Source organism: Haliaeetus albicilla, chromosome Z (assembly GCF_947461875.1).
Source record: "Haliaeetus albicilla chromosome Z, bHalAlb1.1, whole genome shotgun sequence".
Classification (NCBI taxonomy): domain Eukaryota; kingdom Metazoa; phylum Chordata; class Aves; order Accipitriformes; family Accipitridae; genus Haliaeetus; species Haliaeetus albicilla.
The window spans coordinates 60,709,770-60,735,212 of NC_091516.1; the positions used below are offsets into that span (position 1 = coordinate 60,709,770).

The following is a 25,443-nucleotide window of genomic DNA, read 5'->3' on the forward strand; positions in this document are numbered from 1 at the left end:
TACCGAGTGAGTGGAGAAGGGAAAGTCAGCGGCTATTTTATGACCTGCTGGAAGTGAGCTGTTCTGCAGGCTGGACTTTGAGTTCCCTCTTTTCTCAACATATGAGCCCTTTGAAAATAACCAGATGCAGGCATAAATTCATGGGCTGCAGCAAAAATTTGCTTGGCAGTGACACTGCAGTCACATCTCCATGATGGAGGATAGAAAAAAAACTCATGTGTCTTTACGAAGCTGTCAGCATTCCAGTGATAAGTCATTAGCTGAGGCTACTGAGCATTTCTAGCATAACATCTCATTGTAGTTCTAAATGATGTCCATCTTCTGGGCATAAATTTTCAGGCCCTACTTTATCTTGAAATAAAGTTGACAAAGCAATTACATACATAAGAGGAAAAAAAAAAAGGAGTGAGGCTGCTGGGAGTTACAATACTATACCTGGTAAACTCAGTGTAAATCAAGATGCCTTCAGAGAGAAGTGTTTGCGTGCACAAATATTGCTGGTACTGGGTAGCAGTGAGATCTTCGTGTGTAGAAGTGTGGCAAGGTAAATAGGATCTTGAAGGAGAGCCACCTTACCTCCTATCAACTTTTTTCAAAGAACTGTATCTGTTTTGTAGCATGTATGTACTTTCAAATACATAGTGTATGTAAGTGAAACGTACATTTCACTCAATATGCAAATGGTATTCAGAGTTGGGGCGTTTCACGTTCAGTGAGAGTCTTCTCCATGACCATGCTGAGGCTTCGATTGAGGCTCAAGCATGTCTGTGGCTGGTTGTCCTTATGTCGAGAGCAATCACCTGATGCTATGAACTTCACCCTGCCAACTTTTTAACAGGCCAGCAAACTCTGATGGCTGGCAAACCCCCACCGAAAAGTGAAGTGACTTATTTATGGTCACTAGTGAAATGGTGATGGATGGGGGGGGGAATGCAGCAATGCTGGCAGCAGCTGCCGGGTGGTTTGAGCTTAACATCTGCCTGTGGGCACAGCAGGCTTTTCATTAAATCTTTGCAGGATGTTTAGAACTCCCTTTCTGCTCTTTCCTTTTTTTCCTTTTCCTTTTCCCCTCTTCTTTTCGGTCCCCTTTTTCCTTTTTTTTTTTTTCTTTTTCTCCCCTTTTTCTCCCTCCCTGTCTCTCCCACTTCTCTCCCTCTGCTTTTCTTTCTCCCTTTTTCTCCCCTTCTTTCTTTTTTCCCCTTTTCTCGCTTTTTTCCCCCTTCTCCCCCCTTCCCCTCCTTGTTTTTTTGTTTGTTTTTCTCGCCCTCCCCGTCCTATTTTAACCAGCAGCGTTCTCTGCCCCCGAAGCAGCCCGAGCCCTCCCCCAGGGCCGCTGTAAGGGCGGTGGTGGGACGGGGGCTGAGGGCGGAGCGGCCCCGGCCCCTCCCCGGGGCGGCTCCGCGGCGGCGGGGGGAGCCGCGCCGCGCCGAGCCCAGCGGATCCGCGCTGCCTGCCTGCTGCCTGCCTGCTGCCTGCCTGCTGCCTGCCTCCCCGCGGCCCGGGCATGTCGTCGGGCGGCAGCCTGAGCACCATGCAGCGGCTGGTGGAGCAGCTGAAGCTGGAGGCGGCGGTGGAGAGGATCAAGGTGAGACGGGGCGGGGGGGGTCGCTCCGGCCGCTGCTGCCTGGGTCGTCCGCGCCGCCCGCCCTGGGAGCGGAGTCGGGGGGAGAAGGGGGCGAGGGGTGCCTGTGGCCTTCCCCCCCCCCCCCCCCCCCCCCCACCGGCGGGGGACGACGACGACTGCGAGCCCCCCCGGCTGCCGCTGCCTGCCGTTCCCCGGCAGAAGCAGCCGCGGTCAGGCGCACGGCAGCGCCCCGTTCGCTCCGCGCAGGCGGGCGTGAGAATGGGGAGTCGACCCTCACAGCTGAGCCCCAGCCGCCCCCCCCGGCCCCGCTTCTGAGCGCCGGCAGGATTTGCAGGGAGAGGCGGTGTGTTTCTGCACCCGCTGACACGCTGGGGGAAGGCAGGCGATTTTCTACGCATGCATGAACCTCCTGCTGCCTGCGGATTTCCAGACAAAGACAAGCTCGTGCGGCGGCCCTGTCATCTGCCATCTCCTAAGGTTTGGGTTTGGTTGGGGTTTTTTTGCTCTGGCAGCTCGAATTCACCCATACAGATGCGGCCAAGACTGCCCTTGGCTCCCAGCAGGTGGGGGGGGGGGGGGGGGGTTGTGTGTGTGTGTCCACAACTGCTTTGCAAAAATGACTCTTTCCAGCCACGACACAGGCTGTGATGACGGTCAAATTAATTTGTATTCTGCGCTTTCCTCTTCAATTACCACCTCCATGCACTCGCCATTTTTCTCTGGCCTGTCACAAAACACCATCTTCCTCAGTCTGACAGAGTGCCAGTGTACTGAGCTGCAGGAACTTCGCTAATTGATTTAAAAATAATTTAGAATACCTTTTGCCACTATTCCTGCCCTGGGCTGCTGAAAATTTGAAGTGCTCATTCCAAGGTGAAGCTGCTATGGCTTTTGGACATCATCCTGATCAATTCATTAATGTTACTAAGTTTTATTAGTGAATACTGAATTGGAAGATGTTTCATTCACTAGAAGTGATTGTAAGCTTATCGCTGCAATGATGTGTGGGAATCTGTGAGAAACAGCACGATGCAGAGTAGAAGCGTAGGCTCTTGCGGCAAGAGGGATATTGTCTAATGCAGAAATGATTGACCAAACACTTCTGTTGCTTTATACCACCAGCAATAGCCTGGATCTCTGTTCCTGCTCATCTTGAGGCATATACCACCTCCCTGCTTTTTGGGGGGAGGGCGTGGAGGTGTTATAAAAAATACAGTTTGTAGTTTATTGGGGCTTACTTTGTGGCAGTAACATATCCTGAAGCTGGACTTCTCAAGGCTACATCTTTAATGTGGGTTTGCTTCACCTCCAGGAAGGTCTCCTGGTGAGACCTCCGTCTCACCTTTCTTGCAGCATTGTGCACAGCAGTCTTTTTCCAGGTCTGCTGTTCTAGGAACCTGTTCATGTCTTTTTGACAAGTGAAATGATGCATGATTAAAAATGTGTCTTATAAAAAGTTTCATCTGGATTTTTTGACATGCGGTGCAAAAACAGTGAGGAATATATTCACCTGGTAAAAAACCACCTGAATCAGTTTTAGCAGACACCGAGGAGAAAACATTGTTTTGGCTGCTTTGAATAGACAATGTGCTTTCAGACGGAAGCTGGATATGAAAGGATTTTTAAAAATACATCCCATACTACAAAGTTCCAGTGGCGATTTTGTTTACCCTGCCAGCTGAAAAAGCAGACAGGAACAATATTTTCAGAAAGAGGAAACCAAGTAGGAAAGAAGTACCCACACACATCTTGCATGCAGGCAGCTGCTGCAGGGAATGTGTTTGTCCTGTGATGAAATAATGGCAGAAACCCTTGTATTTTCTGTCTGAACTCGAGGAGTGAAGTATGTTATAGGGGCACAGGTAGGGCTACGAGTAGGCAGATCTGTCCTAGAACAACAGTCTGCTGCCATACAGATAATTCTCACACAGATACCAAAAATCAGGTTTTTATCTTTCCAGGAGCACCAGGATATTTGTAGGTCAGTATGTGTTGCAGAGTTCGGCAGCAAAGAGCCAGGAGACGCAGTGAGGAACTGCTAACTGTGCTATGCTCATAGGGCAAGCCGTGCCCTGAATGACTCTCTGCTCATTTTCCCAGGAAAAAGCTCCATGCACCCTTGGCCTGTTCAGTGTTGGCAAGTGGCACCCCTGCCTGATAGCTGTGTGGTGCATAGTCGGGTACCAGCAAGGGGTCGGGCACTGTGGTTAAGGGAAGGGTGCTAATGCTGCGGGGGGGTCCAAGGAGTTGGGCAGAGTGGGAGACCTTTGCAGCCTCCAGAAAAAGGTTCTCCTCAAGGAAGGGAGGAGTGGCAGAGCCCACTGACTAGCAGGGATCCTTGCTGTGGATGCTTCTCCCGGAACTCCCCTCAAGAGAACATGGGAGCCTGTGGGAAAGTGCTTCTCTTAACAACTCCCTGAAATGCTGACAGCTGCCAGGTAAATTCGGGCAGTTACCAGGACGAGCATCCTGGAGGAGAGTTGGGAGGTGGTGAACAGGACAGCAGTGAAATAGCAAACAAAAGTATGCACTAGGCCAGATTTCCCACGGACTTCCAGATGCTGTTAGATGGGATGGCCCAGAACCAAAATCCCATCAGGGCTCCTGGGTGGCCCCTTCAATCCGGAGGCTGGGAAGCGTGAATCGTCCTCTGGGTATTGTCTCGTCCCTCCGCTGGCAACGCTGCAAAGTTTTGTAGGAAGAAAAATCAGTATTTCAGGAGTCCTGTAATGAAGGCAGAGGTGAAGTCAGAGGGGAACTTGTATTCCCACCAGTACGCTCAGTATTTCCTTTTATAAAAAATGTAGCAGATGGCATGGATTTTGACAGTTCCCTGCAGCTGTTTCCAAAGCATGTCTGAGAAATTGGGAATTCCCCTATGTTTTCCTGCAAAAATACAGGCACATGACTGACGTGCTGTCTGCAGGGAGAGCAGGTGAGTTCAGTGCTGGAGGCACCTTGCCTTTGGGTTCCTGGGCTTGTTCTGCAGCTCTGGACTGCCCTCTCTGGGGGCCAGAGCGTGGATTTGAAGCTCTCACTTCACTGCCAGGGGAAGGTGGCAATTTGCACTTAAAAGCTTTTCATCCTCATCTTTTTGCTTTCATTCCTTGTCATGCTCTGTTTGGAGATGAAAATCCTCTTTATAAATTATCTGAGGATACAAGTTCAAATATAAACCAGAAAACAGTACAGTAGATTGGAAAATACTGTGGTCACGGCCCTGCGCAGTTTAATGAGGACAAATTCCATCGCACTTGCACCTCAGTCCTCTACACTTCTCTGGCTCATCACTGGCATAGTATTTCATGCATGTTTCATTGGAGCTTTGTAAATGTGCATCTGTGCTGATTTACTTGGTGTTTTAGAATCCAAGAGCTGACTTGGCTGCTCTCCAGCTGTGTTTGATAATGGTTCTTCAAGAGGAAATGCCTAATAGATGTTTGTGAATGAATTAGTTTCCTTTCTGGATTTGTTTTTCTTTTTCCTTTACACAGGTCTCTCAGGCAGCTGCAGAACTCCAGCAGTACTGTATGCAGAATGCCTGCAAAGATGCCTTGCTTGTTGGGGTTCCTGCAGGGAGCAATCCCTTTCGAGAACCCCGATCCTGTGCTCTGCTCTGAAATCAGGTAATAAAGTCACAGATACCACGACAACAACTCTAATTTGAAACTGAAGGGCAGATGGTGATAGTTGTTTGAATGTCAAGTTCTTGGTAGTTCACCACTTCCCCACTGGCTCTACAAATTGTTTTCTGTTTCTTTTAGGTATGGCAATTGAAGCATGTCTCTTTCCTACGGCTCTTTCTACGGGTGTTTTGTTTATGAGTTGGGGGTTTTTTTGTTTGTTTGGGTTTTTTTTTTGTGTTTGAGCAGTTCTAGGGTCATTAGCAGCATCCAAAATAATAAAAACTGTCAGTGACACACAGCTGTGTTTGACACAGCCAGCCATAAAAAACAGTCAGGTACCCGGCTTGAAGAAGTAAGACAAAGCTGAGGCAGCTGCATGTGCTCTGATGACTAGCTCACAGCTTAAGAAAAACCTTGTTAAAATACATCTTTTCTTAAATGTCATAGTGCAGTTCATTCGGCTGTGTCTCTCCTCAGGCTCCTTCTGGTGTTAATGTTGGTACGGCACCAAAAGCGGTGGAAGCAGAGAGGAGCTGAGGCAACTTGTAATCACATCCTTTGTAAGGTTTTTCAGCACAGGTCTAAAGAATGAGATACTCCCTAAGCTCTGTCTGCCTTAGCACACTGGGTTGCTTGTACCTGCGTTAACACCTGCAGGGTGGGTGGGTGACCTTCCAGCCTTTGCAAATCTTCGGGATCCAATTCCGTGATGCCCACTCTTGTCTCTCCCATCTGTCACACAGATACCAGTGATTGCAGCAGGAGAAAGAATGGCCATGTGTGCGTGCTAGCAGTCTTGGGCAGGAACACACCATATCTTTTGTTGGAAAAGCTCATTTCTTCTGCATGACAAACATACATGGAAGTAGGATATTCAGAAGGGGTTACTCTTCTTTAAAAGAAAAAATAAAAATAGTTCTTGCTGAAGAGCTGAAAAAATTACAGAGTGGAACAACCACTGAATTCTGTTCTTTCTTTGAGAGTGCTATCAAAGTGAAAATGAATGTTTTCTTTAAGGGCAGAATTTAGACTAGAACATAAAGTCATTGTAAAATCTTGCCCTTTCTACTGCCAGGGTTCCCACGCTTGCAGTTGTGCTTGTGCCTCATCAATAGCACGGGTTTGATCGTTGCTGCATAGGTTTAACAAAACAGGATTGAATTTGAAGAGAGAGAACAACTGAGCATGAGATGCTCTTCTCAAAAAACTTGGGGGGACACGGGGGGGACAAGCAGAAGATTTTTCTCAGTGTAGGTGCTAACCTTAATTCTTCCTGCAAATAAGACAAAATTGATAGTGGCTGTTGAATATGTTGTTTTGTTATTGAAGCAGCCTTTCTACTTTTTCTTTCTTGTGTCTCTGTGTGTGTATGCATGTATTTCTAGGATTCAAGTCTGACTACATCATCCAGACAGGATACAAAATACTTTCTCAAACAAGTTTGATGGTGAATTGATGATACTTTTAGAAATGTATAGCTCAGCCCAGGATGTCATTTAGTCATCTTTTGCTGATAGATCAGTTATCTAGTTTATTATTATTTAGTTATCTTAGGATCATAGAAAATGAAAGCGAAGTCAAAAAGCCAATTAAAAATTCTTATAATATTGAAGGATGCCAACATCCAACAAAGGAAAGTGGTTATTCAGTTTTTCTGGGTGCAAAGGAGCTTTTGTGTTACAATTTGTAAGAGAAATGTGTCAGGTTAGGAAGACAGCATTTAATAAACCTTTTTTTTCCTCTTACAGGGAAGGTCACTGGAGAGTTGCCTTCAAGCCTGACATGAATAACAACTGCCTTTCCTTCACAAGAGAAGTCTCTCTCTGTGTCCTAACTTTTGTGTGTCTAAAACAATGTCCTAAATATTTATCTGTTTGTTCTCGTGTATCCGTATTTCACTCTCTTTTGCTAATGTTCTTAAAGTTTTTTAATGTAACCCTTATTCTTTTCATAATAGCCACCATTGTTACTACACTATGCTAACTATACATGTATCACCTGAGAAGTTTACATTTTAGAAAAGAAAAACATGAATTTTTACCAAATCATATATGCCTATCTTGGTAAACTGTTACACCAGAATGATAGCAAAAGCTATTTGTATTTTCCAAAATAAAACATCCAAAAAGTGAACCGTTGAAGTATAAAACTAAATACAGTTATACTGAAGTAATATTCTTGGGGTGAATTTTGCTTCCATTAGCAAGACCTGGAACCAAGTACAGTATTTTTCAAATGTATCTAACTCCATAAATGATACATATTAGAAACTGCTGGACACAATGTGTAGCACAGGCTTGATTCCTAAGGTGTGTTTCTTGCAAAACTTCTAATCTGTAATACTTCCCCTAATTTGTATTTGTAAAGGTACTGCCATGGTGGAATTTCCTTGATGTGTTTAAAATGTGACCAAACAGACACTAAAATCCATGAACACCAAAAGAGAGTTGCATGCATAATTGTCAAGGTTTTTAATACACAAAACTTACTAAAATGTGCTTGGTCATTTGCCTTCAGTTTTTTATAGAGCACTTGTACAAGGACAACTAACTTTTTAAATAGTTTTTTAATTTTGTCTACTTTCTATTATTTGTATTCATCTTTTAGAAGTTTTGAAATAAAATTCCTTTCCCTACCGGCTCTGAACTCATTGTTTGATTGTAATGAAGAGCAGATATTGTAATGAAGAAGATACTTTGACTTTGCAGTGGGAGGGGAGGCCTCAAGCTATTTGTCTTTTTGGGAAGAGAAGGTTGCTGTTTATCAGGCTCACATATACATTTTGAAACTATAAGGAAGAAGTTTGCAATCTGACTATTTAATTTTCATTAATGTTAACTGAAACGGTGCAATGAGTGTCCTCTGGGCAGTTCAGTCTTTGTCAAAAGATTTTCAGGCTTGCTGTCCTGCAGGAAGACACTGAAATGGGAGTCGTAATACTGCCAGTATGTATTGTGCCTCTAAATACAGATAAGAACGTCCTTCCTTACGCTCTGGCTTCCTTTCATTGTAGGCTATTTGAATATGGCAGTTTTTCTCTTAGTACTCGACACATGCACACACTGTGGAAGTCTAGAGGAAGTGTAGTTATTCTTACTTGCACAGAGGTGATCAGAGGCTCAGACTGAGGTCAAAATGCTCAAGTCAGGGAAGGAAGGGGAGGGATGTGAGTATGCATCAAATGTCTTTGAACAGCCAGCATCTGCCTGCTGGCCATTGCCTCCCAGGCAAGCCCGTCGTATTTCTTTTACCTCCCACAATAAAGCCTCCCCCCCAACCCTGCATCTGTTTCTTTCTGCAGTCCCCACTGCTGCATACGTTTTCCTGCTCAGTGTCCCCACTTGGAGCTTGGGTTCTGGAGTGGCTGCTGAGCTGGCATAAGGAGCTGCCAAATTACAGTGTGCAGGAGACAGCAGCTGCTGCTGGCCAGCCAGTCAGTCAGCTGCTGTTGTCTCTTGGCCGCCCTGCCCAGCTCCATGTGGCATCTTTCGTCTGGAGCACCACGGTCAACACGTGCCAGAGGAGCAGCGCTGTGAGCGTACTGCAGGTCCTGACTTCATCCACGTCTTGCGCTAGCTGCGGATAGAAAGACCTGTCCAGCAGTTGTGAGATGGATTGGGAGCACTCCACCCTGGTGTTCCTGCGAGCGTGGTGGTTATTCTGCAGTCTCACGGGAGGAGGACACGGATTCCAGTCTCTTCGGAGGAGTGTGCTTGCCGCAGCCCTTTGCTCTCCGGGCAGCACGCAGCTGAGCTGCTGGGTTATGAGTGGGGGGGGGGTGACAGCAGTGCCACCTCTGCCCTCCCATGGCATGGTCTGTGACAAAAGTTGGGTGTCAGAATGAGCTCCAGAATGGGGTAGGTTGGCGTTGAGGGTCTTGGGTGCCTGTGGGGAGTCAGTTTTACAAAGTGCGACACTGCTGGTTATTTTGTGTCGGCTAAATGAAGCAGCCTCCGTCTCAGCAGCTCAGCTTTTGCAGGTTCCTAACCAGGGAACCTGACCAACGAGCCTGGGCAGATGTCTGCTTCTGTAGGCAACAGAACAGGTTGTCTCTTACCTGGCCAGTCAACAGGACAATGTCTTGTTTCCAGCTGCAGGTGTACCTGGGTTTGCACTGCTTTGCTGAACTGAGGATTGGGATGGCTTAGACAGGAACAAGCATCGCATTTTGCTACCCCTGCTCCAACAGGTATAATCTGCAGTGGGTGGACAATTGTGGACAGCAATGTCTTAGCTTTCTTTACCAAAGACCATCCAAGAGGGCTGTCTGCTGAGGTCTCAACTGCACAGAGGCCTTCATACCAGTCTTATGGCTGCAGGTCCCGCAGGATACCCAGGGTAAAGCAAATTAAGTGAGTGCACACGTCTGTATGCTGCATGCCTCACAAGAGCCACCAGGCCCCCTTTATCTCACTGTCAATCTCTCTCAGTCCACGAGCAAGGCTCTTCTTCATCTACAGGTGCCACCCGCCTGGTCACTAAGCAGTTTACAAATTTGATCCAAGAACTGAGTGTCTCTACCCGCTGATGGAAGACTGGCGATTAGTTTTTGTATTGCATCTTTTTGTCTGAGAATTAGTTGCTTCCTAATTCTTCTTAGTCATAGATGATTTGGGGGGGGGAAGTGCATCTTTATAGTGCAATACTAATTTTCCTCCACATTACACAGATGGGAGGAGGTGGGGAGAACGTCACATGTGATAAATTTGTCAATGTGTACATATCTGTAAGAGATTGAGAGTCATAAAGAAATACAGTAAAAAAACAACTGGTCATTGCAAGCCCTTTTCCTTATTTCCCACTAGGTTGCCAGTAACTAACTGTACGCTGGTATTTTTTCTACCTAATGGAAACTTAATGCAGACAGCACTTGAATTTTCTTTACTTATTTAACACAGGCAACATGCTTTTGTTTTTCACATGATCTATAAATTACCAGAACTAGTCTTCCATGACTATTCAAGTGAAAGTTCTGGTGTCAGGCTTTGCCTGTGGCAAAGGAGGACAGAAATACATAGCTTGGCAGTGGCAGCTCTAATTTTCTCCACTGTGGTCACCTGTGACTGAGACTTCGTAGAGCCGCACTATTAGAAGAACAGACTCCTGGGCCTGGCAATCTGGGAGACAGTTCTGAAAAACAGAGCCAAACCCATGCATCATGCAAAGACATGGAAAATGGTTAGGTCAAGTGACCACAAAAGTGGGCCAGAAATAGTAAGCAGACTGCATTTTTTATTTAAGTCTTTCTCTTATTCTGGGCAAAACAGGGAAATGCTGACTTGTTTGCAAGTCTACTAAAAGTGTTTTTTATGTTACATTTGAAAGGTGTTTTCTGAAGTTTTGAAAAAAATTTGGGGATATTACTGTGAACTAAAATTGTTGTTAGTGCTGTCATCACAGCTTTTAGGAATTGTCAACTAAAAATCAGCACTTTATTTTCTCTGAGAGACCAACGCTTTCTCCCCTAAGTGCTGTTTTTATTTATCCATATAGTGAATATGCACTTAATGAAGGCTGAACATCTAGAAAGTATTTTACTGCAAGCACAAACCATAAACTTGAGGTTTGGGTTTTTTTTTTCCTTTCTGTTATTGCATCAAACTTAAGAAGATTTGTGAGTTTGAAAACTGACTCATCTCAGCTGAAGGCCACTGAACAGCCACCAACATTCTGGAGCTGGCAGGCATGCCTGTACAAACCGTGTATGCATTCCTGCAGCAGAATGGAGTTACTGCCTACCATTGCTCCCAGTCTATCACCACTCCCAGTGAAACATACTTCCAGTTTCATTGCCAAATCTTTTGATGTAAAGTGAGGTTTCGGGTACTATTCTATCCTCTCACTTCAGCAGCTTGCAATTGAGATGCCTTTTTCTAAAAATTTTTTTTAATCTCTTACCACTTCCAGCTGTAGCCTGCAATATCTGGCACTGCCTCCCAGATGACTCTCACCTCCCTACCCACTGATGAACTGTAGCAGGCTGAAAAATGTGGATGCCAACAAATGGCCTCCACCGGATTATGCAGAGAGCTAGGGTCACAACTTAGCCCTCTGAATCAAATCTATTAGAATCCTAAATTTCACCATGTCTTTCACATGTCGTCCATAAAGCAATTAGGTTGTTTCTGTAGCTTGATCATGATTAAAGGCAGTTCAGGAACTCATCACATGGTTTCTAAAGGAGCTGTCAGAAGGCAAGAAGTGGAACTGAGCCAAAGGCACAAACACAAAGGGTCACAGCTGTAAGTGCAAGAAAACACTATGATTTTATGAGCAGCCTTGAGATTCTGGCATCTTTAAGTTTGGAAAGCTGCATGCTCAGGGAGAAGATATGAGGACTATGAGCTCCAGTATCTGTCTTTTTAAATTCATATTTTATTTTTTGTATAAAGAGTGATAAAGTACTTTTATGTCACCCATGAGAACAAACAGAGAAGCAGTAATTCTCCAGGTTCAAGGAATTAGTTTGTTTAGTGAAATTTTTAAAACATACAAAAGAATCCTGAATTAGTAAGGATTCCAAAACCCTAATTTCTCTCTAAAAATGAACAACAACAAAAAAATTAATCTATTTCCCTTCAAGGAGTTTAATAATTCAAAAAAAGTATGTGTAGTATGCAAATCCCCATTCCATTCAAAATAATTTAAGTCGTGTTTGTCCATCTCTTCTTCCAGGGACTCTTTCATATGTCAATCTCCTTTTTTTGAACTTTGGTGCTTCTGCAAATTGTGGATCTGGAAAAGAAGTGGAAAGAAAATATATGTGTGATGAACTACAAATACAACATGCATGCAGACTTAACTATGTGTTTCTCAAATGCAGTAACAGACTTTAGCTTTAACAAGTATGCTCTGTATGAAAAGTATCAATTGCCATAAAATTAAATGTGTACAGATTAATATTAACTACTACTTACTACTACTGATCAGTCCTATGCATATTATCCTGTAATAATAATACAGGACTTTACACAAAATAAATACATCAACCTGCACTATGCTTAACCACTGTATTTCAGTAAAGATTTTAATGCTTATTTCTGTTTCATTAATATTACATTCAGTATTATTCAGTACATTGTGAAAGTTCTTTTTAGAGACATGTTCATGTTTCTAAGTTGTTTAAAAAAGCTACTTGTGTTCTTAAGATTCAAGGATTTTTACAATAAAATATTTGCGTAGTTACTTATTCAAAATAAGCTGCTGTAAGAAAATTCTGTTTAGTCCTTACAAAAAGTATCATCAGAAAATTTTAACACTGACCTAAGGATTTAATCTGTTCCAGTGGAAATAATGGCTTGGCATATTAGCATTAATTGTTTGTGGTTTAATGAAAGTTTGATCTAAAGCCCGAAGAAATCCCTAGGGGTTCCTAACGTGTCTTCTTAACTTGGCTTTGTACACATTTCTTAAACTTAGGATTTCACATTTCTTAGATTTGGGACTTCAGAAGGCTTTCACTGTATTAAGATGGTTTTTTGCATTAGCATTCACAACTATCTAGTATACTTATTTTTCCACTAGCTAGTGAATAATAAAGTAAAATAAGTCTATTCTTCCAAAATCTAAACCAAAAATACATTTTCCTTTTTTTTTGATTTTTTGAATTTAAGTATACCTTTGCCCTAGTGGGCAGGAATAATACAGAAAGCTCATCAGTTGGACATCAGAGTGTTTTCAGAATACTGTAAAATGTGGTACCAGAAGAATCTGCCCTGATCTCTACTGAAACTGTTGCATTTAGAATTTTATACTATCAGTGCCAGTTACAGGTTAGTGTTAACTACCCAGCAATACTCCAGGTCTCAGTTTTGATCCCAATGGAGAGGCAACAGGTCTGTTCAGAGTTTCTGTATGAACATTTTAATTTACATAGGCTGAAAATTAAAAGCAGTTCACCATATCCAATTAACTTTTCCTCTCTTTACTTCCATAATTGCCTTAAGCAGCCTATGAAACAATGATATCAATTAGTTACTTGTGTTTTCATGAATGAGTCTGATCTAATTAGTGAAAGCATTTTAATGCTGTGCTGACCTTGCTGTATCACCAAGAGCTTTAACAACAGGCAGCAACAGAGAAAACATAAATTAAATCATCTGTACTTGGAGTTAGGCACTTTATTTAAGAAGCTTAACCTTGGATTTTTAAAGAATGTGGCACCTCACCTATAGAGAAGCAGCAGAATTTAAAAAATATTGCAATATATGATACAGCAATACTTAGTCTGACAGGGACTGGTGATGGTTTCTTACTTTTAAGACTCCATGGATACATATTATGACTTATCAAAAAACGGTCTCAAGCTAACTATATTTGAGAAAGTAAACCATGGATAAGAAAACTACAAAAAAAGAGAAGCCTGAAGATTTTACATAAGGACTGTACACATCTTCAGGGTAAACAAAGTTTTGAACTACACACTATACTGTCTATTTGAAGAAATACACTTTGGAATGATTCAAGATGGAGAGTTTAGCCCTGGAGACATTAGCTAAAAAAAATATTCCAAGAATAAGGGCACTGTATGAAACAAACTTAGAAAGTTGTCAGAGTGAAATTCTTTCTCCATTAACACTAACAGCACAACACTACTATTAGTAGTATCTAAATTTCACTCTCTGAATTTGCTGAATCTACTTTTTGTCCTGTAGAGAAAATACTTTCTAGTCTTTTCTTCTCCCTTTTGTCCAAACCTATGTTTATAAAATAATCTTTCCCATAACTTTAAAAATAATTCTAGCATGTTTATATTATGCACATTTCAGGCACTGTCAAAGACAGAAGAGGCTGAAGCTTACAGTATTGGAGAACTATACTTTTCAATATTTTATCAAGGAAAAATAATGGCAGTAACACTTTTTTTTTAAAAAATATATTCTTTATGCTCAAAAGAGAAAATAAATGTTTAGGAACATCTTATCACAGAAGAAATATATATGCAAGTAAGTTTTTAGTAAAGGAAATATGCAACTCTTTGGTTGGATTGAATTTAACAACTATTGGAAGAAAACACAAAATCTAGGCTTACAGATAATCCTATTTCCAGTTGAGCTACAAAGAGTATTTTAGCAAATTCTGCTTGCTTTGGACATACCTGTTCTATTTTTTTCTTTTGTCCATAAGAATGGTGGACTTTGTTTTCTCTTTCTTCCAGATTCTCTACCTATTTGGTGAAAATTCATACTTTGAAGCTCATCTGGGTCAACAAAGAAATGAGAGAGAAAACCACCAGATGCAAATGAATCACATGGGCCCCTGGATGAAAAGTCATTCCATGGGGTCTGGTCAATCAGAATTTCTGGGCTCTTAACTTTTGTGCCTCTAAATTCTTCTAGAAAACTCTTATAGCTCTCCTGAGGTGCATAGTCACTGAAAGTTACAAAGAAATCCTCATTTTCAGAGTTTTTGGAAAAATGATCAGGGATACAGTGTGTCCTGAAAGGCTGTCTTTGAACATGAAGAGAATTCATAACATCTAGATCAGCAAAATCTATACAGTCCTTTGGCACAACAAAGAAATGCTGCTTCCTCCCTGTAATTACTTCTGAAGAACATGATTTCTTTTCTGTATGGCTTCTAAGATCAGAGTCAAGCAAATCCTGATGATGATTCAATGGAGGAATTATGGCTTCAGAATCCATGTGAGATGTTCCTGGTAGAGAAAAATTCGAACCATTCTGTTTGGAGAATGAAAAATTAGCTCATTTCTCTATATTTTACAGAAAACCAAGATGCCATTGAGCACTTTGATTGCAGTCTGTCTCCTCAGAATAACTGACCTCTGTATGATTAGAAGATAAAATTCTAATATAGTCAGATTTTCACTTGGTTTGAAAGGAGACACATTTTCCTACTAATTCAAGATACTACCTGTGCTGTTTTGTGCCTTACCAAGCAGCTCTAAAGACTGATGACTTTGTTTATAATCTGGATAGAATGTGTTGAAGCTACTCCAGTTTTCTGGGGGTGATGCACCTTTCACTGCTGTTTCTAGTGGAGCAGCAGCATTTAGGCTGTATGAATATGTCATGTCACTAAAATGCTGAAACAAAAAAAAAAAAGATACTTAAGGAACATTTATAGTACATGTCTACACTGTCAGATATGAAAAGTGAAACTATTTGTTAAGATTCTAAGATGTACAACTTTTTTTACTGGAAAGAAAAAAGACTTACCAATACAGAAGGAGAGGCATGTACAGTAGACAACATGCCTTCTGCCTTAAATCTATAAACAGAGTAAATAATAGCCTGTCTCTTGAAACACAGGAAAATCAATACCTTAAAATACTTTATTAACTTTCATTAGTCCAGGACTGTAGGAAGTAGTGTCTGCAATGGATTGGCGCATATCATACATCACAGAGGAATTAAACTGATGAGATCTTTTTCTGTTTTTCAGTCAGTAAACATGGCTTTACACATACGCAGTTATTACACTAACATGCACAAGTTGATATTCAGTGCCCAAGCACCTGTTCACTTGCTCCTTCACCTTAACTGAATGCTTCTGATGTGGAAGTTTACCCTCCCATTTTCCTGACTGATTAAAGCTGTGCATTTTTTATCTAATTAGCTGACTATAATCATTCTATAATTTTCCCAGACTTGGCCCAACTGAAACAGTAGGAGCAGACAATTCTAACTGCAGAGTGGACACTTTAGTGAATGGAATTCTTCATCTTAACCTCTAGGGCTCTTTCAAATACTTAGTACTATGAATGTATAAGTGGTGGGGTTATTACTGTGTAAGAAGATGGAAGGAAGGAAGGAAGGAAGGAAGGACAGACAGACAAAAGTCTTGGAAATACTTAATGGGAAAACATTTCTTACATTAGGGAAACATATAAGCTTGTATGCTGACACAATACTTGATATGATGAAGCTTGAAGAGGAAGCTGATCAAATGAGTATTATTTTCCCAGTTAAGGAAATGTTCTAGTCAAATTCACACAAACATAATGCTGACTTGACAAAATCTGCTGAGCATTAGCAGGCTCAACATTTTACATATGAATGATATGCTTTAGCGTTTTTAAATATACCAGCAAATGTGTATGTAGCATCAGATTAAAAAACCCTGTATTACAGTGGTGCAAAAAGATCGATTGAAAAATACATAAATTAATTTTGGCCAACCTTTAAAACTTTTTTTGGAACCTCTGGCAGAAGTTCCTGAAGTTGGTCAAAGCTTGCAAGAAACAACCTGTTCAGTGAAGATCCCTTCTTCAACATAAACTGAGCAACCAGAGGGTTGATACATGGAAAAGTAAGCAGGCATTTCTCTGTCTGGAAATTGAAATTATTTTGTTAGATTGATATCTGACAAACTTTTTCCCCCCTTTTTTCTGTTTCTACAGAATGTCATCCCTATGAATGGGTCATACAGTATGCAGTCATAGAAACAGTCATAGAGGTTTCAAACAGTGCACTTTTGTAGCCCAATGAAAACTTTTTTTTTTTTACTACAGATGTAACAGTGTATCATTTTTGCGAAAGAGTAAGTTCTGTGTAATAGTTTGTCAAAAAGCAAGCACAGTCTAAAGATACTGCTATTCTAAAGGATGAAACCAGTGAATCGTGTAAACTTGATTTGAAAACCCATTACCTGATTTACCATTTATTCTCCATTTTGAAGAGAATTACCTAAGTCAAGATAAACTGACAGAGCTGGTTTTGTTTTACAAAAGTTAAGTTTGTTAACAGCAATGGGACAGGTGCCAAAAGCAGGAGTTTCTAGGGGGAGGTTGAATGTCACACAGAGGGCAGCAAGTTGAGAGCTGTAGCATTTTAAGAATGTCAGCTTCTTCTTGACTTTCATAAAGCTCTGTCCTCAACAGATGCCAGGACATACCTTAACAGAGACAAAATACAGTCAATGGGTGCCCTTGGTTTTTTACCAGTATCCTTAATCTCAAAATTGGAAAACCTATAATCCAATATCCTATGCTTGAAAGGCCATGCCAATACCTGCTTTAAAATGCTTCTGAATTTTGCAAAAGCCAAAAAGGATCTTGGCTTTACAAGAGTTCAAAGCTTCCACATAAAACAAACAAATCCATATGTTTAATCTGAAAACCGTAACAAACAAGTTAAAAAACATCATATATTTGACTGTGATTGATGGACCTGTTCCAGCATATGTTGTAAATATCCAATACCAACTACTGCATGAAAAGTTAAACAAAGTTCTACTATCCTGTATTAAAGGAAGTCTGTAAGCAATGCCATTTTCAGTAATGGATCAGCACTGATGAATTTGGCTTCCCGCCCAAGTGAGCCATTGTATGTTTATCTTTTAAAATTTGGATACTTTTTTAAACTCTGTGCCTACAATTGTAGAACTGTACACATTAGTTGGCGGATGTGGAGGATAAACTTCTCTACTGGCTAATTGTGAAAGCATGGGGAAAGTCCAAGTTGCACCTAATTGGGCTGGCAAGGATGACGGAAACATTATATGTGTATGTGTGTGTATATATGCATATATATAAAAATAGGCATGTATGTATATTTATATATATAAAATAATGCTTATTTTAATAATATATTTTAAGACAACAACAAAAAAAGCCTAGAATTTTATGAGTCTGAGAAAAAGGAAGAAAACAGTGTAATTTAATGGAAAGATAAACAAACCTCAGACGGCAAAACAGAAAGCCAGGATTTGTCCAACCACTCATGAGGACTGATATTAGATGCCATGAAACTGTTGTCAGCAATCTGACGAATTACCAGTGCTGTCTCTTCAATCCCTGGCATAAGAACTACCTACAAGTGATACATAACATTTTTGGTTAAAACTTATACTAGGCAATGTCTTAATTTTCTACAGAAGTTAAATGGGAAATCTTAAAGGTGACCCTGAACACAACAGCTGGTAATGTGGAGTAATTAAACCTGATCCATGCTATCATGCGGAGGAACTCCAACCTCTGGCCACTAGCCTGGCCACAAAGTACACTCCTTATTTATGCAAATCCTATGTTGATCCTGTAGGTCTTCTATATGTGATCATGTTTTTACCTTATAAAACAGGTAATTCTGACATGCCTGATATAGCTTAAGAAGATGTGTAACACTTTGAAGGTGTAAGTAATTTCCATGTGAACTACACTGCTGCGTACATGGAATGAAAAAACTTTTGTCCTCTCTTTAACCTTCATTTAAGCAGATAATTTTGAAACAAATTTTAATATGCAAATAAGTAAAAAATTGCCTAAAAAGACGTTCCTTCACGCAAAAGAAATAAGTTACAGACATAGACTTGGTAAACCAAATTAAACTTTTGTCCAATTTTTTAATGTTGATTATTCTAGATACTGGATTTTCTTATTCATAATGAAAAAAGTTGATTTATCTTGCCACATTAAAAAAAAAAGCAAACTAGCCGACAGCAGAGAAAATTACACTTTCTTTTGTTCTACTACATTAGCAACATAATACTAATCTGAAACTTCAAATTACGACATAAGCAGGATTAATACATGTTCTAATAATTTATAAAATTAAAGGTACAATCTCATTTTTTGACTCATCATAAAAACACTACAGCTGCTATTTGCCTCTGATTCAACTTGTACTGGATTTAACACAGTCTTTTCACTGACTTCAGCAGTTAGATCACTGACTTCAGCAGCACTGAATTAAGCTCTTCTCTCTTATTTTAGTAATATTGAGCTATTTTATGTTTTTGATGTAGAATGCATACTTGATTAAGCACTTTAGAAATATCATACAGTGAAGATTAAAATGGAAAGGTTGTTACCAGAAAATTACCTTCACTTCAAAGTCTTCTGACTTCTGTGTAAGTTCAATTAGAGTGGCATAAATTAAGACAAGGTTAAGCAGAGTATCTCCCCTGAGACTGTACCTATAAAACAGTGCCATTGGACCATTAATATTTAATATGCACATGAAATAATTCCAAAACTTTTGTTCCATGTGTTAATAAATGTCTGTTTCATTTCCTGGAATTCAGAATGCTAGCACAGTTTGAGCATTAGAAAGGAGAACTAGGACACATTAAGTGACTGAGTGCTGAAGGATGCACTGTGAGGAAGAAAATGGAGTCAGCCCACAGCAAAGCAAGCCTGGCCTGAAGCAAAAGGACTGGATCAGGGTCAGTCACTGGAGAAAAATCATACAGAGAGGAAAGGTGGTGCATGGAAAATTTACCACTTGTTCATGGAAAAAAATCTTACAATAGGTAATAAAGGAATGCTTGTGAACTATATCAACAAAAGCTGTGCTTCCATAGCAAAAGAACTGCTGATGAATTGGAAGAACATTTGAAGAATGTCTCCCTGTTGCAAATGATATACAGTGATGCTAACACAGTAATTCATAACTACGTATTTGTAGGGGTTAATTTACAGGTGTAAAGAATAATTCCACTGGTTAATATCCTTAGTCTTGTGAAATTTCTGGACCTGTTGATTTGAAATACACCTCACATTAGCATTACCTGCCTCAAATCCTGTTATTTTATAACAACCATTTCTTTATCTCTTGTGTAAGAGAAAAAAGATCCTAACACATAAAAAACATCTTCGCTAACTTTTTTGGGGGTCTCCAGTAGTCACTGTTACTTCTACCATTCCACTGATTTTTTCAGTAGGAGCATGACAACACTGTAACTAAGGGAAAGTCAAAAGCAAACTAGAACCAATATTCATATTGTTCTAAGAGAAATGTGTTCCTACAGAGAAATTCAAAGAACAGAGAGTGTTAGCTTATTCTAATAAGCAGCTTCCTTTAATGGTAAGTTTATTTTAAAAATACCAAGGTAACAAAAGAATTTCATAACTTACTCTAAACTCAGTCTTTCTCTGGAATAGAAAACAATCCAACAGCATGTATATTGGAGCGATAATGCCATCAGCTTTGATAATACATTGTCACAGGATTTCTCATAATTCAGTTCTTCCATACTCTACCATAAAATTGATATAAAATGTAAAAATGAAATAAATATATTACTATGGCTGTCACAAGCTTTTAAGATGCATCATAGTATTATACAGAAGTTAGATCAAGCATAAGTACAGCTAAATAATGTAGGTATTAAAGACATATCTGGGAGTCAGGAAAATTAGGATTCCCAGCTTTTATTTTGTTTGATCTTTAAAAAGTTGATTCACTGCTTCATACCTCTTTTTCCCTCCTGTAGAAAGGAAACACTGCTACTAACTTTTTAGGATGTTCTTAAGATTTTTGAGAACTTTAATAATGCAAAATAGTATTATAAACCTCTGAGGGACTTACTTAACCTACACAAATCATATTATCCCTACCCTGAATATGTAAAGTACAAGACCGCTAACTGCAATAGCATTTGCAGTAGCATGCAGGAATGTCTGTGTTGTGCTTGCAATATTAATTGATTATTTGATTCTTTCTCTATCTTTCAGTAGCAGTTCTTCTACCTATAAAGTCATCTGTCTTGCTGCATACCAGAATTTAAATATTACTCTATTGTCTAAACTATTACTTTCTATTAAAAGTAGGACAAATTATTCTCTAGACTAATTCAGATAAGTATCTGAAATGGGAGGAATTAACATGCACACTGGTAAGAGAATATAGTCACAGATATATTTAATTGGTTATTACAATATTCCTTTATACAACCCTATTTTCAGGTATGCATCATTTAACTATATTTAATACAATCCAATTTCAGGTCAAATGTTACACTTCTGTGAATAAATGCAGGTACAGACATGAGAACATTTTAAAATAGTCAAACTGGCACAGATAGATAGAATTTTAGAGTTAATGAATTTGGAAATAATTTGTGTTGTGAAACAATGCATGAATTAAATATGACTACAAGGAGGAAAAGATACGTTAAAAATCTGCAGCTATGGCCTAGAAGTGACCCAGTGCATAACAGAATTTGGAGATACTAGTTTCATTTTGTACCTGCAAAAAGATAGCAGTACATTCATCTATTGTTAACACAACATATCGATCTGTACTTCCAAAGAGCCTTAACGAGTAACTACTGCTTCTTTCAACAAAGGCAATGCTGTACCTGAAGAAGTAAAATTATTTTATTAAATCTCAGTTATGTAAAATAATAAGATTTTCTTAAAGGAATGAATAACACATCTCAATGCAATTTTTTAAATTACACAGTCCTTTCATACATTGATCTTTCACAAATGCTCAAGTTCACTTTAGGACACATTTGAAGAATACACATCAATGAAGTAGTGACTTAATGAAATATAACTGGATTAATTCAATTATGTTGCTAACCTCACTGAATATAACCTTGACAGACAGCCTTTGAGCTTACAAAAAAAAAAGACGTAAAACAGATAAATCAAGAAAATATACTTAGATATTCCTTTTGAGTAATTAAATGTATATTGCATTTCTTTTCTTCCTTTCAGGATTGTGCAGCATAGGGAAAGCAAACTGAGTGAAAACTCCCTGACTGCCATTGGTATGACCCTAAATTTTTCTGAGTGAACAAGAACAGCCAGCAGCACAGTCTCCTGTTACCAGCTGTGTTAGCAAAGACTCATTGAATGAATATCACATGCTTAGGTCTGTCGGGAGGTCTTAGCTGACTAAGGGGGGAAGTTGAGAAGAGATGATTGTCACACTACTTGGCCTCATCTGTAGGAAACACAAGAGACCTAAACCTGAATCTGCCAGCAGTAAGTCCTCTAGAAACTTGTATGGACAGTGTATTCGAATATTAACAGGAAAGTGAACTATAAGCTTTTCTGAAACTATATAGCTCTTTGCACACCTGTTAAATTACTTCATCAGTGCTAAAAGGAGCTAGTGAGAAAGTACCAAAAAACATTCCTGGCTGTTTAGCTTATGGCCAGGCTGAACAGAGAATTCAAACAGATGAGAGTTTAAAAGTACACGTCAAATTAAATGTTCAAATTTTAAATGTCAAACATATGATTTTTGTTTTTTTTATTGAACTGTAATTAGACACAGCTCAAAAAATGGCTTCACAGCTGACTCGATACAGCAAGGACCAAAACTGGCATGTCTCTTCAGCAACATGGTGAAATCAACCATCTGTATCTCTGGCACTACGGTTAAGAGATGCTGCTGCTCTGTCCCCTATTTCTTTCTTTTTTTTTCCTCTACATGATAAAAGGTACTTTTATCAGGTATTTATTACTGTGAAAACAAAATGCAAGAAAATTATGTCAAAGAAAATAATGCACATGTGCAATGATTTACAAACATGAATTTTTTTGTACAGGATAAAGAGTATTCAAAATTAAGTGAATATTAGATCCAAATTTTACAAATAAAGTAGTCTTGTTTTTAACTTAGCCTCTCCCAAAAGCTGTGATGCATCAGAAAATGAGACTGTTTCTCTGTTGCTGTTTTTTTAGCATAGCTCTGGTAGTTAAAAAACAAAAAATCTAAAGCAATTTTTATGAAGAATTAAATAAAAAGTCTTCCAAGCACCGAGAAGGACTAAAGCAAAAAATATTTTGGGGTAACATTCTGATTTTCAGGGAAAGTAGACAATTTAAAAAATTGTTTTGATTAAAAGTGCCAGTGCAAAATAAACAAATCATCCAATTCCATTCTGGTTGACATCTGTGTGAATCTATAGAATTAAGCTATCAACTTCAGCAGAAAAACTATCTTCTTGTCTCTTAAAATGCTAATAGTGTAATTGCAGTAATGTACCTGATAGCCAAGTAGATGGCTACTACATGATATAGTAGGACAAGATGTATGTCCTGGAAAACTGAAAATAAATAGTAAATAAGATTAAATAGGTTACTTCCACTCACTTGGATTCCAAAAGCTGAAGAATATCTGGCATATTAAGAAGATCTTCAGTTGTCAGAAATACATATGGAATCTGTACCTCCAGAAGAAAGGAACCAGAGTGATTCCCTGAAACATTTTGTATACGTAAGATAATAGTTTCATAAGCAAAAAATTAAAGATACATTTAGGTATTTAAATAGACATATCTTTTTAAAATGCAGCTTTTATTCATCCCCATTAAAATGCTTCCATTGTATGTTTTTTTTCCCAAAATTAAACTCTTGTGAATCTCTTTGAAATTAAGCTTTAATTTATATTCCTTTAGATCTACACCAACATTCCCTTAGATGGATAGATACAGCTTGTAGTTTAGATCTACACCAACATTCCCTTAGATGGATGGATACAGCTTGTAGTAACTGTAAACAACCTGTGAACTTGGCACAAGTCTTTTATCAACCAACATTTACTACTACACCCTGGCCAAAACTAAGCTCACACCCTAAGAAAAACACCTTACTATCTTGCTGTATAGATAAATCAGCCCTGTTTGCTGGTCTGCCTTCACAATTTATTACTCATTCTCTTCTTCCACAGGCACATGAGTGCAACATTTTAGGGAACAGAAAATGCTTTCCTTTCATATGCCAGCCCAATTGTTTATTACAATTCTGGAGCGAACTTACTCACGCATATTGTTTCAGGGAGGATGGTTTTAAAAGTCATGTAAGTAACGTTCAGATTTTTGCACATATTTTTCCAGCAAGAGTTTTCAGAATAATCGTATTCCATTACTACTGAGAAGTGTGTCCAAGGGAAGTCAGCTCCAATTTGCTGATTATGTACAATAGCACAGGAATATCTACTAAGGCTTAAAAAAACAACAAAATATTAATAAAATTAAGTTCAGGTAGAATTACCCTCAGAACAAAATAAACACAGTTTTACTTTGAAGAATTACCACTGTTTAAAGTCTGTTTACAAAAAGACTTCCTGAATTTAAAACTGTAATTTCTTTAAAAATTAATTTAAAAATTAAAAGCTGTACTTTCTCCCCTCCAATTATCTACTTAAGTATTCATATTTTCCTGTCATGTCATAATTTGTCATTATTTCTCTTATGGCCTTTCCTCCCCACCTTTTTCTAAAGCATGCAAAACAAACATGTTTTTCTACACATTTTTCTAAACAAGTTTTCCTAAAACATGTAAAACAAAATAAAAAGTTAAAAACACACAATTGCGTGTTTTCTACAAGTTCCTCTGAGCCTCACAACTAACCATTTTACTCGAGTGTGGACAAAATTTGCCCCTCTCAAAATGAAGCTGTAGATCCATATTCTGAACTTTTTACTCCAGACTGGAAAGTCCCATGGAAATGAACAAAAGTAACAAAAGTTTCATTGATGTTAGTCCCAAGTAAAGACTTTGTTCTCAAAAATCAAGAATTTAACTTACTTGCTTATGATATCTTTATAACCTAAAATGGTTCCTTTTTTCTCAGAATCCAAATCCATAGCTTTTAAACCTGCATAAAAAGAATTAAAGCCTTAACCAAACAAACGAGCCTCTGTGGGTATGAATAAATGCACAGCAGTAAGCAGCAAATGTGGAACAACACAGGACATTAAAATTTTATGTACTACATTGTCTGTCTTAGATTAAGTCCTGCACAATTTCAGTTTGTATTGCACTGGTGGGTATAATGATTTAGAAACTTCCATTTTTGAACCCAAGAAAGAAGTAATGTGAACAAGTTTCATGTCTCACAAACTCAGAATCCAATTACCTTAAAATAAAAAATTAAAGGCTAGTGCAAAAGGAAGCATCTTTGCCTCTTTATCATTTAAATTCCTTTACACTTCCTGTATACTTCAAGTTTTACAAGTATGACTAGAAGACGTAGCTAAAAAGGGATCTTTGTATAACACAAATGCCTCTCTTCAAAAGTTTAGTTAGTTGGATTGACCTGTGTTTGCAACTAAGTCTTAAGATCTTAAAACAAATAAAATACTTTTCATTAAATATTATTATTAGTAAAAGCATTGTGAACAGGCCTCCTCCCTTTCAAAACATTCTAAAAGACAGGCTTTCTTCTTTTAAGAGCACAGGAAATTTAACTTTATTTTTAAAAGCAAAAGAACAATACAATACATGACACTGTTATAAGGTTCAAGCAAGAAGGAGCTACAAAAATGGGTTTTAAAAAGCAACATGAAAGGAATCAGTGGCTTCCTCTAAACATAAGTACAGGCTCAGACAACAATCTTCCTGAAACATGTTTCTTTCACCAGCTGAATCTGCGATGTTGAACAAGCTTGTACAAAAATTACAGGTAAAACAATGAATTCATGAAAGTGTTGTTTGTATCAGTGTGGGGCTGGGGTACTGGAAACAGTATTTTTTTTTCCTTGAGTTTAATAGATCGCTACAGTTTATGCTTACATATTTAGCAAATTAGC

At 39.1% G+C, this 25,443-nt stretch overlaps 2 protein-coding genes across 2 annotated transcripts in view; one reads left to right on the forward strand and one right to left on the reverse strand.

Annotated features, from left to right (window-relative positions):
• The first annotated feature begins 1,426 nt into the window (after positions 1-1,426).
• Positions 1,427-7,846, forward strand: GNG10 (G protein subunit gamma 10). Its single transcript, XM_069777351.1, has 3 exons — positions 1,427-1,585; positions 5,080-5,211; positions 6,960-7,846. Exons 1-2 carry the CDS (start codon positions 1,505-1,507, stop codon positions 5,203-5,205), a joined length of 207 nt encoding a protein of 68 aa, XP_069633452.1. The 5' UTR covers positions 1,427-1,504; the 3' UTR covers positions 5,206-5,211; positions 6,960-7,846.
• A 3,572-nt stretch (positions 7,847-11,418) lies between these two features.
• SHOC1 (shortage in chiasmata 1) overlaps positions 11,419-25,443 on the reverse strand; it is a 53,535-nt gene continuing 39,510 nt past the window's right edge. Inside the window, exons 18-28 of the mRNA XM_069777213.1 lie at positions 24,440-24,509; positions 23,669-23,847; positions 23,003-23,108; positions 21,141-21,252; positions 20,027-20,148; positions 18,993-19,086; positions 17,853-17,984; positions 16,353-16,502; positions 15,106-15,256; positions 14,309-14,866; positions 11,419-11,946 (exon numbers count right to left, since the gene is read on the reverse strand). Coding sequence (XP_069633314.1) covers positions 11,846-11,946; positions 14,309-14,866; positions 15,106-15,256; positions 16,353-16,502; positions 17,853-17,984; positions 18,993-19,086; positions 20,027-20,148; positions 21,141-21,252; positions 23,003-23,108; positions 23,669-23,847; positions 24,440-24,509 — 1,775 coding nt within the window. The 3' untranslated portion in view covers positions 11,419-11,845. The remainder of the gene's footprint in view (positions 11,947-14,308; positions 14,867-15,105; positions 15,257-16,352; positions 16,503-17,852; positions 17,985-18,992; positions 19,087-20,026; positions 20,149-21,140; positions 21,253-23,002; positions 23,109-23,668; positions 23,848-24,439; positions 24,510-25,443) is intronic.

Coding starts and splice junctions, on each gene's coding strand:
- GNG10 (XM_069777351.1), top strand. CDS start 1,505: ATGTCGTCGGGCGGCAGCCTGAGCACCATGCAGCGGCTGGTGGAGCAG. Junction 1,586..5,079: donor CGGCGGTGGAGAGGATCAAG/GTGAGACGGGGC, acceptor TCCTTTACACAG/GTCTCTCAGGCAGCTGCAGA.